This window comes from Parasteatoda tepidariorum, chromosome 4 (assembly GCF_043381705.1).
Source record: "Parasteatoda tepidariorum isolate YZ-2023 chromosome 4, CAS_Ptep_4.0, whole genome shotgun sequence".
Lineage (NCBI taxonomy): Eukaryota > Metazoa > Arthropoda > Arachnida > Araneae > Theridiidae > Parasteatoda > Parasteatoda tepidariorum.
Window position 1 is genome coordinate 81,532,023 of NC_092207.1, and position 12,270 is coordinate 81,544,292.

At 30.8% G+C, this 12,270-nt stretch overlaps 1 protein-coding gene across 4 annotated transcripts in view; it reads left to right on the forward strand.

Annotated features, from left to right (window-relative positions):
* Window positions 1-1,404: 1,404 nt before the first annotated feature.
* The window catches only part of LOC107445347 (papilin-like), a gene marked incomplete at its 5' end in the record, with an annotated part of 20,189 nt that continues 9,323 nt past the window's right edge, over window positions 1,405-12,270 (forward strand). For all 4 annotated transcript variants that reach the window (XM_043056686.2, XM_071180119.1, XM_071180120.1 and 1 more), the window contains 5 exon segments: window positions 1,405-1,701; window positions 3,964-4,182; window positions 5,500-5,586; window positions 7,587-7,787; window positions 11,430-11,651. In XM_043056686.2, coding sequence (XP_042912620.2) covers window positions 1,405-1,701; window positions 3,964-4,182; window positions 5,500-5,586; window positions 7,587-7,787; window positions 11,430-11,651 — 1,026 coding nt within the window.

Below are 12,270 nucleotides of genomic sequence, written 5' to 3' on the forward strand. Positions count from 1 at the left end.
TGCTAGATGACTTTCTATTGTTTGGCAGTTAGCTATTGTTACCAATTAATCTAAAGAAAAACTTTCAAATTCTTATTTTTTATCAATATATATGAAATGTTCCCTCACTGGGTGGTGTTCCTTCACTGGTTGGTTTACCCTATAAGATGCAAGCCAAAACGCTTGTTTTAGGCTAATTTTAAAAAAATCTATCTCTCTTTTTATTCGCACCGTCATTTTGCAGTGCTCCCAGCCAATTCAAAAATCTTCGTTTTGGAATAAATGCAAGGATTCAGTGTCTCTAAACTATTCAGAAACTCAACTACTCAGATTTTATCAAAACTTTTTCCAAAATGTGTAGGATTGAATGGTTATTCCAACCTCTTTCATGATGATTTCTGCTGTAAAATTGATTACCTTTATTGCTACTATGTAAATGTAGCTCTCAATGTTTTTTTTTTAATTATTTTTACGAAAAAATGCCATATTGTAGCTAGATGCAATATTGTAGCTAGAATGAACTGTGAATAAAAATGCAATATTGTGGCTAGAATGAACTATCTGCATCCAAATATTTAATCTTAAAGATTTTAACAAAATACAGCTGCGAGCTAACAGGGCCCTTAACCCTTTGGTGGAAAATTTTTATTAAACATATTTTTAATACTTTGTTTCATTCTTTTGTATTAAATTAGGTCAAAATAAGGGGTAAATATTACATTGAGCTTCTTAATAATTTATATTTATGGAATACAGCATGGAACACTGGTCTCTTTTTCAGAGAAAATGATAAAATCTTCCAAACACGGTTCACTTCAAAACAATAATTTTTATAATTTGAGCTCATTTGTAGTTATTTGGATCTAAAAAAATTGTTATTCATCATTGAAAGTTTTAATTTTACAAAATCAATTATTCATAAATTTTTGAATATAACAAAAAAAAAACTTTTCAAACTACTTTTTTTCCGGATTTTATATTTTAGTACATATATAATTCCGATAATCTAACAGATTTTTTACAGTAACTATTAGACAATTTTAATAATTAAAAATCACCCTACCTATTTATTTTTGCTTGAACTAAGCGATCCAGAAAAAACATATATAAAGGGGTTAGAAATTAGTTGAGTAAAAAGTGTTAAAAAAACACATTGTTATGCCTCGTGTATTTTTTTATTTTTATTATTATTATTATTAAAATTGCGACGTATTTTACTGGGAGGAACGGGATTAAGCTTTTAAAGAAAAATAAATTTAGTTTGTAATGAATATTTACTTTATACGAAAAACATTTAATTTATCTTAATTATGAAAAGAAAAATTCTTAACGACATGTGAGGTATATATAACAATGGCATATGAACACTTTCTCTTTTGCTATAAAACTATTTTTTCTTTTTTTTTTAATGCTGTCTTTTTTTAGGCACAACGAGAGAAAATACTTCAACCGAAACAACATTAACGGATGTACCACCTACCCCTAAGAACATTTTTACAGATTCCACCGAGAGAGGAACGTCAGAAGAAATTGTAACCAAAGTATCAGAAACAACTCTTGAAGATAGATCTACTGTTACAGAGGTACCTTCAACTCAAACAGAGCAGGAAGCAACGACTAAAAGAATCGTAACTGAAGGAAAAACATCAAAAATCACAAATCGTATATCTACTGCTTCTGAAATCATTCCAACAATAATTCCCGAAACAACAACCCATTTAGGTAAGTGATAATAAACGATGGATTATTGAAATCACAAGGTTACCCTAAAATATCTATCCAGTTTCAAACAGTACAAAGCATTCACCTTATAAAGGCGAGTGATACACGAGAGGAAACGTACAATCGCTAAGTTTCTGTTTTATGCTTTAAATCATCAATGTGTGCCCCTTAGTTACCCGACACACCTGCCAATGATAAACTAATTCTATCAGTCCAAAGCTTCTGTTCATGGAAAGCTTCCATGCATGGATGATTCATGGAAAGATACAAGATTCATGGAAAGCTTCTGTTTTATGCTTTAAATCTTCAATGTGTGCCCCTTAATTACCGACACACATGCCAATGGTAAACTAATTCTATCAGTCCAAAGCTTCTGTTCATGGAAAGCTTCCATTCATGGATGATTCATAGCAAGATTCATGGATGATTCATGGAAAGATTCATGGATGATTCATGGATAGATGCAAGATTCATGGAAAGCTTCTGTTTTATGCTTTAAATCTTCAATGTGTGCCCCTTAGTTACTGACACACATGCCAATGGTAAACTAATTCTATCAGTCCAAAACTTCTGTTCATGGAAAGCTTCCATTCATGGATGATTCATGGAAAGATTCATGGATGAATCATGGAAAGATACAAGATTCATGGAAAGCTTCTGTTTTGTGCTTTAAATCTTCAATGTGTGCCCCTTAGTTACCGACACACATGTCAATGGTAAAACTAATTCTGTCTGTACAAGAGCAGGTGATGCATGAAAGATACCTTCACCAAGTTTCTATTTTATGCTATAAATCTAAACCCTTTGATATTTTAGATCCAGTTGATCAAGGTGTTCATTCACCTTGCGTGTCCCTTAGTTACCCAACACACACGCCACTGGAAAAATAATTCTCTCTGTTCAAGAGCAGGTGATACATGAAAAGATACGTACACTCAACAAATTTCTATTATATAGTATAAACCTTCTACGTCTCCTTGGTTACCCGATACACGAACCACTAGTAAACTAATTCCATTTGTACAAAGGTGGGAGGTACATATGGTAGAAAGGTACGGAAAGATATGCTCAGATAGTTACTTACTACAATTCTTACACGTAAGCCCATGGTGACCCGACATACATTCCACTGGTAAATTAATTCTATCCATATTTTCAATACTATCAATGTCCGTCTCAGCAATACGGTTGTAGTTTTATAGGCATAAAGGTACCTAATCATTGTCTTTTACAAGTTTTTTGTCCGTCACAGGTTTATGTGTAGACTATGTTAGCCACATCGTATCACATAAAATAAAACAAAAACAACATTGAATAAGAAATAAATATTTTACAGATGATAAGGACTTCACAGTTAAAAAGAGATTATTACTTAAATTAATTTTATGCTGATGGCAGCCAAAGATTTCCGAATATTCTATTTTAGTTAAGGATCTCATTAAATGGCTTTTTCTACCTAATAAGAATGCGCCATGCAACAACGAGAAACAGTTAAGATCACTATCTTTTAATGCTATACAGGGTGTCTCATAAATATTAATACGAACTTTAAGGAGATCTGGGGCACATCATAAGAATTGAAAATTGCAAAATTTGACTGAGGATGATGAGTTGACAACTATCAAGTGAGTCCCCAAAATAATTATATTGATATAAAACAACTTTTATAGAGCCTATTTGAAGCAATTTCCGACAATAGTTAGTAGAAAACCTAAAATTAACACTAGACGCACTAGCCTATAATACAGAGGTACGTCTGGTGGCGAACGACGAATTTTCGGCCATGGATTACAGTGCAACTGTCAATTCTTACGATATACTTCTACCTCCCTTAAAGTTCCTACCAATATTTATGGAGTATCCTGCATAGAATTATAAAACTTGAAGTGTTTTCCGTATTACTGTGCATTGAAAGTACTTGACACAGACTAAATGATTTTGCTTAAAAAATATACTTCGATTAAAAAAAAAAATAATTATCATTTCACATATAATATTTCAATGATTTTTTTATAACTACATATGCACTTAATTTATAAGAACTAAAATGACACAATTCAGTTAAAAAGAGTTTCAGAAAAATTATTCAGCTTATTGAAGCAAAGAAATGCTTAGCTGTTCCTGATGAGAGAGTGCGAACATCATTAAAAAAACTCTTTAAAAAGCATTCATTAAATTTAAAAATTGATCATTTCTAATTTTCTAAAAATTACTCATTAAATACAAAATCATATTTATGTTTTATTTCTATACTTTTGACAGATAAAAATAAAGATAATGTAATAAATGAAAACCCAGATTATGATTGCGCTGAAACTGATGGATTGTTTGCTCATGAGAAACACTGCAATTATTATTACACTTGCAAAAACAATAAGGCAGTTCTAAAAGAATGCCCTCAAGGTCAAGCTTTTGATAGTCACAGGGAACGCTGCGAAGATTGGTACTTGGTACATTGTGGAAACAGACTTCGACCTGATGGTATGTAAAGTAATATTTTTATAATTATCTTCACTCACTGTAAAAACTGTCGTGCAATACCTCTCCGAATTTGAGTTGAATAGGTGAAAAAACTCTTTACTTTAAGTTACCATGAAATCGAGCATTCATATACATTTTAATTGTTAGAGGGCTAGTAGTTTAGTAGGGTGTAGTTAAATCTAATCACTAATAATTAAGAATGCTTGTACCTAGCTCGTGCGCATTCATACCATTCGGGCATTAGTACACATTTTGGTGTATTTTGAATATCTTCAGTAGATTTACGAAATGGCATGAGCTTATTATCTTGCACTATGCTCTACATTTGCAGAAATGGAAATTTACTGTAACAAAATGTACACATGATTCTAGTTGCACAGTAAGGATTGTAGAAACTAGAATAACGTTCTCATATTTTCGGGAACCAAAGACAATATGAATACATCAGAGGATAAAAATAAAATATTTATTTTCCGGAAAAAGGTACAGTCACAAAACTGAGTGACTAACTTAAAATAAATTAAAATACAAAAGTGTATAACACGCTGAGTAGCAGTTATCGAAAATGCCCACCTTCATCTGTGAAAAGGTACCCCAATATAGAAACGAGTTAACATATCTTAAATACTAGTGAATTGTAGTTGTAATTTTGTAGTGGTAGATACGCTACAGGATAATTAAACTTTAATTTTCAAATCTCTGTCAATTATATTAATTAAGTTTATTATAATCAAATTATATTTCCTTCCGTTCTGTTAAGCCTAATTCGAGCTTTCAATATTTTTTATTTACTATATGTTTCATTGATTAACAAACTAAATTTATTTTAATAATTAGTGTGTGCTTGCATCCTGAACAAATTGCTCTTACTTTAAATTGTATCCTAAATATAATTTTATTGACTCTTGTGCGTATCTTATATTATAATTATAAATGCTAGTGTTACTGAAACATAGTGTTATCAAAATATCAGAAATGGGTAAACTACTAGACACCAAAAGTGGTGAAAGGTAACATTCCTGGAGTTTCACTACGCCACTTAAGATTTAGAGTAGTTGCCGTAGTACTTAATTTACAGTAGTAGTAATTCATTTTTCGTGGTAAGATACACTAAATGTTTTTACAAATACATATTTTAATTATAAATCATTCCACAGGACATGAAGTGAAAACCAATTACATCAAGGTTTTTAAACTTCAAATTTATGTGGTTGCAATACTTTAAGCTAATATTAAAAATGGTTTCGTAATTAAGAATTAAAATAAGGGTGAGGTTAAAAATAAACTGAAATAAATGAAATAATCTTTTTCTTTTAGAACTTGATCATACGTTTGATGATTTCCAAAGCACTTATGAAGATAGAAGAACTTCTACTCCTTATCCATTCACTAGAACTACTCCAGGTAATGTAACTCGAGAAAAATAGTATACTTACAGCGCAAGAATAATAGTATAATAAAGAGAAAAATAGTATACGTAACTAAAATATATTATTTTTCTCTTTATTGTATCAGTTTTTACATATTGACTTTATTTACACTCTGTATTAGATTAATTGATAGATACAATAAAACCGAATTGATCCTATATGCTGAGGAAAAAAGTATTGCCAAAACTACCAGAATATGGGAACACCAAGAAAGCTGGGTACTTTTTACCAAAGCACTTTGGTTGGTAAAGGTTTTGGTAAGATTAATCATGATATATGGTTTTATAACAGTTGATAAAATTTGGTAAAAGTTTAAAAAAAATTGGTAATTTTATCATATCTTAGAGAATGGCGAAAAAATCATTTAAGTTAAATTGACTTCTCAATTTTGTATTTTTTTACTAAACGTGTGGTATTACAAACTATAGTTTTGAAAATCAGAATTTCTGGTAAACCGTTACCATATGAATGAAAAAAGTACCAAATGAATAGTTTACGTACGATTGAATTTGCTTTTTATACCAGAACAATGTTTGTTTGTTTTTTACTAGAAATGTCATTACTATACAGTACGGTAATTTTAAAAGAATTTTTTTCTCCGTGCATGTAATAAAAATGAGCAAAGTCCTTGTAACCTGACCACCCGTCTTACTTGCATGTTGACCGCTTAAATAAACCATATTTATCTAAGAATGCTATTGAATTGCTATCCTCAACTTTTATCTGCTGACGAGAAGGGAAAAAAAACTTCTGGAAATATTCAATGTTATGCTTTAGCATTTCCGCGGATTGGGGAAATCGGATTGAAAGTTTAACAAACTCAGTGGTAAGTGTAACGCAGGGGAAATCTATTAAGGACTTGTATAGCAATTGATTAGTAAATAATCATAATAAAGCAATAAATTCTAGGTGGTTCCGCTCCTTTTCAAAAAAGCAAATATCATTTTACTTATAAAATACATAATTTTATGCACGAACATTTACTTAAAATGTTAATCGAAATGAAATGAATGATTTCCTGGATTAGAAAAATTACAAACTGTACTTAATAAAAAAAAATTAAGCTTAGAAAACGGAATGTGTGATACAATATGAAGTAATTTTACTCGTTAGCGATATCCTAACGTCGTTATATAAGATCTTGTAGGTAACAGTTTTTTATCATTCTTGAGTTACGTTTTTATTTATTAAAAAATTCAATATAAATGAAGATCTAGCAACATCTAAGCATCTGGCAACATTTCATCGCACTCCCTGTACATTTTGCAGCTCACTTTTGTACTTTCATTATAATTATGTATTAAATTTTGAGGCTTATCCGATTAAGCCACAAAATTTTAGTGTAACATAAAGAATGTAAAGTAGTCGAATTTCATTAGTTGCGATATTTTAAGAAATTATTTACTATACGAAAGCAACTGGCATATAGAACTAATAAAATATTCACTCTGTATCCTAAAAAAAAATTATCAAACCGGAAGTCTTGCAGTTTACCTATGACGTCATAGTTCAAATTAGAGTAAATCAATGCATTCGTATCATCAAGAGGAAGTTATAAATGCCTCTTATTGTACTGCCATCTGCTGATAACAGAGAGAACCTCCATCAGGAATAAAAGGTGAAAACATATCATTTTTGGTTTTTAACTATATCCAGTTAAGCATTAAATTTATATTACTAATTGTAATTCATTCCAATAATTAATCTCATAATATCTCACAATGAGGTAATTACAGTTATTTCTTAAGATATATGTGGTATTTGCTAAGTAAAATTTTTAAGTCAGGTTAAGAAAAATTAATGCATTTTATATTTATTGGGATACATAGGAATGACATGATATAAATCATGTTGGTATTACATACACGGGTTTCACTTTACTCTTAATCAATGACAAATAGAAAAAACGTAAACTTGGATTTAAAGCTAAAGGAAAATTTAAATGTATCTGACTTCCATAAGCATCTCTTTCAGGCAGTACCACAGAAACACCGTTTGTGTGTCCAACAGAAAACGGAATTTATCCACACGAAACAAACTGTGGGAAATACCATGTGTGCAAAGGTGGAGTGGTCGAAACTAAACTGTGTCCAGATAAGGAACTTTTCAATTTAGAACAAAATAAATGCATCGACGAAGAAGAAACTACCTGTGGAAAACGTATACACCCTAAAGGTATGACAGATTGCTCAAAGCTAAAGATTAGTAAATTTAAAAGTTACGTTTTTTTTTAATGGGTTATGATTTCTTTCGATGGCATTTTAAAAAACATTAAAAAAATGCTGAATTATAATAAACCTAAAGAACTTTTTGTAAAATAATTGATAAGCTAGCACTGCAAGAGAAAAAAGCTACATAGTCTATTGGTGCAGGACACAAGAGTGCTGAATAGCCTCTTTTAACTAACATTTCTAAAGAAAAAACTCTTAACAGCTCAGATGCAAACTTAAGTCATGTATCTTATCATTTTAAATATTTTGTGATGAACACGATTGCGTTTATCAACATCAACAAATCTGGTCTTTAATTTTCTCAGAAACTTATTAAATTTAATGAAACTTTGCTTAAACTTTTTGATATTTTAATTGATGACAGAAAAGCGCAAACCTTTTGGCTATTGAACATTTACCTCATAGACAAGACTGAGTTATTATAAAGGCGGCCCTTTTTTTAATCAAAAATATGCGCATTAATTGGAAGAACAGATGATTAAATATAATTATTCGACTTTTTTCGTAACTATTACGATGGGGAACAATATTTTTTCTTATCTGTTGCATGAGATTTTTTTTAACGGATCTTGAATATTTTAACATATCTGATTTCAAATCTGCAATCGGTTTTTCTCTCCAAGCTAGTTTTTATTCATTTTTTAAACGACAATTTTAGTCTATTTTTTGTCGAAATGTACAAACTTTTTAAACACGTTATACATGATAGTAGGTCACCTAAATGTTACGACTTCTAGGGGAGTTAGGGTACATCATCAAAACCAAAATTGCATAGGAACCTGTCATGAAAAATGTCGCCATACTAGAGGAGCTTCTCTATTAAGAACTGTTTCTTTGTGTATAGGTAATAATAGGGACGCTTCCTTAGCCTCCTACGACAACATTCCCGGGCATGGGCTCTTATTAAGTTTTAGTCCAAACGATGTCCCTAACTCCCTTAGAAGTTTACCGCAACATTTACGTGACCTCCTGTTATATATAACGCTTTAAACCTTTTACATCTTAACAAAAAATAGACTAAAAATGTCATTTAAAAAGATCTGTATTTTTAGGGGCAAAGCTAATTTCATATTTGAAATTATTACCCGAATTAAGCAATATCAAGTATTAGTATAAATGCAATCCCCAATGTTATTCTCATAAATTTACTGTTCCGTTTTTTCTCCAGTAGTGCCTAAAACCAAAACAGTTTTCAGACTTCAAAAATGGTCAGATCCTTGTCTTCTGTTTAAGTTTCTGTTCATATTTTTGATACATTAAAATATGGTAAATTGTAAATTTTTTTATATATTATAGAGATATACAAAATGCCTAAACTATGTGCATAATAGTGATAAAACAACTTGTATACTATATTTATAAACCAGCTGAATACCCGTTCTTCGTACGTGGTGGAAAAAAGTTAATAATTAATAAATCAGTATTAATCAGCACTGTGAAATCAGGCACGAAACTGAAAGACATATACTGAAACAATAAATTATGCTAAAACAATTCTTTTTTTAAAAAAAAATATTGTTGCCCTTCCCAGCAGCTTTAGTTTATCAAATTAAGCAAAACATGCATTATAGAAGTGCATCTCTCTAAAATAAATATTAATTACATTTAGAGTCATTTCCATAATGCTCGATGTCGACTCCTGATAGTCAAAAATTACCCGAATCAACAGTTTTCTCCTTTACACATCCATTTCGGTGTGCTGTAAAAACCTATTTACCTATTTTCCCAGAGGTATCTTGATACCAATCGTAGTTTATTTAGTGCTTATTAAAAAACTTCAATTAACACAATAGCAGTTGTGTATATTAATAAAGTTAGCTGAAGTTGGCATCAACAACAATAAAGCTATTTTTTGTGGTTTTCCTAGATGAATAAGTACCTTTTCACCATTAATTTCTCCATTAATTTTTTGTACCTTTCACCAAAATTAAATAATTGTAATTTTCGAAAGCAACTTATAACATTAATATTTTTAGGATCACTTTTGGTGAATGAAATAACATCGGTACTTATTTCGAATGCCATAAAAAATTACGAAAGTATTATTGGTGCCATAAATGCTTAATTGAATATGGTATTAAATACTACTTTTACAGTCTTTACAGGTGATATGGTAATGAGAACCTATTAAACCAACATAGGTACTGTGTTGAAAGGTTTTTTTGCCGTCTTCCGAAACTGATGAGTACCCCAATATCACCATAATACACATACATAACCATTTTTTTTCTGCTATTGATTGTATATTTCGCAACGACTTCATAATATTATATTTATTATAAAATAAGTAAGACGTTCAACTCACTAAAAAGAGATTAACTATACATATAGTATCATTTAAAATGAGATACTCATACTTAACCATAATTTTTCCATGGCTCAAATGGTAACTTCAATTCTATTTCACTAGTATACCTTGAGTTTCCAATGTTTAAGTTTATAGAGACACGTTTTATAGTCACAAGTATCAATGAAAGAAACTTGTGGTTTCAACCGTATAAAATACGAATCGGTGACGTCATCACCATACATTTTGAAATTTTTAACGTTGATTTTACTTGTAATAATCTGCAACATATTAAACCAATGATAAATAATTCATAAAAATGTGCAATAAAGCTAATTTTTGATTGATTAGACCTGCAAGCTACCAAACCGCCTTAAAATAAAATATGCATCAAATCTTATGGGAAACTCATTCTTTGAGATGTAGTTTTAAAGTTGACAGTTAGGTCCGCCGCGTTATCAAATGTATTTACACCAAATTTGGAGCGGATTGGTTCAGAATAGCGGATTTGTATATTATATACACACATACAGCCGACCAGGTAGCCGAGTGGTTAGCGTGTTTGACTGCGGAGCCGCTGGTCGCGGGTTAGAATCCTGCTCAGGGCATGAATGTTTCTTTCTCCTTTGTGTGAATGTGACCCACCCTATAAACGGGTTTGTGGTTGCGTGACGTGGGCGACGCTGCTCCGCCACCGTAGCTTCGCCACTGGTGCCCACTGGGTAACGAGAAGAGAGTAGCAGTTCTGGCATTTCTGTGGTCAATGGGACAAACCCAAGTGCCCGCCATTTAAAAAATAAAATAAAAATGCAAAAATAAAAAAACTACACACATGCACATAAACATTCCACTTAATTTTTATAGATATAACGAAACTTGTGAAGAATATGAAAATTTATCTAATCAGCATTAATAATTTTATAATAAAAAAAAGAACTTATAAAATAACGTAAAACTCCTTTGCTCTGTTAGGGAGTTAGTAAGTCCTATCATAAAGGTAATAGAATATAATAGATACAAATGTTGCATTACTTTAATCATTTTTCAAATTTAAATTTTTAACAAGGAAAATAAAAAAATTTGGTATTTAGATATTCTACCATTTGTTCAAATTTTTAAAGTTTATTTTAACACCACGCATTTTTCTAGAAAATATGAATGTAGAGTTTTACTATACTGTCACATATGCGACAACTTCGATAAAAAATAATTTATTCAATACCACTATTATTTAATTCATTTATTTACCTATTCATTAAATATTTCATTCTTTTGACTTGACATTATGTCTTCGTGCAGATGATCGAAACAACAAAGTTGTGGAAGAAGAATCTGAATTCAATTGCACCAATCGGCATGGCTGCTTCACACATGAGCGGATGTGCAAGTGGTACTATTATTGCCATGATAATAGATCAGAAGTGAGAGAATGTTCTGGAGACAGGTACTTCGACTCTGAGAGAAATAAATGCTTGGAATGGTGGATGGTTGTCTGTGACAAAAGAATAACTGACCCAGAAAGTAAGTACCTCTGAAGAAGTACCTCTCTCTTCTCTATATAATCTAATATGAAGCATCGAAGATATATCGAATATTCTATAACAACTCAATCTGCTTTCAATAATTCGGTAAGAGAGAAAAAGAAAGAGAAAGGAAAAGAAATCTCGTCTCTAACAAAGAAATGGCACACAAAAAAAATATTAAATTTTGCCATTGAGCAAAATTTTTTTACTTTCGAAGTGCTGAATTTGATTGTTCTATTTAAAGGTCTTTTAAATGATTTCTAAGTTATTCACAAAAAAAGATAAAAGGAAAAAAAAAAGAAACACGGTATTATGCTGCATAACAGAAAGGAGAAAAATATACTAATAGATATATCTTAAATTATCTTTAGTACAGTCGGCAAAAAAAAAAAGATATCACCCTGAATAATTTTCGTTCTAATGATCGGATTTTCACGAACTAAGTGTTAATCTTAATGGTTCCTGGGGGTGACCTCAAATATGCTAATTAATTAGTGCTAACTATTAATTAAGTTACGAAATCAGACACAAAAACGTACTTTCTCTGAATAAACATATATTTTTTCTTACATATTTGGATTCTTAACCTTCAAAATATAGGGGGTAGCCGCAATCTG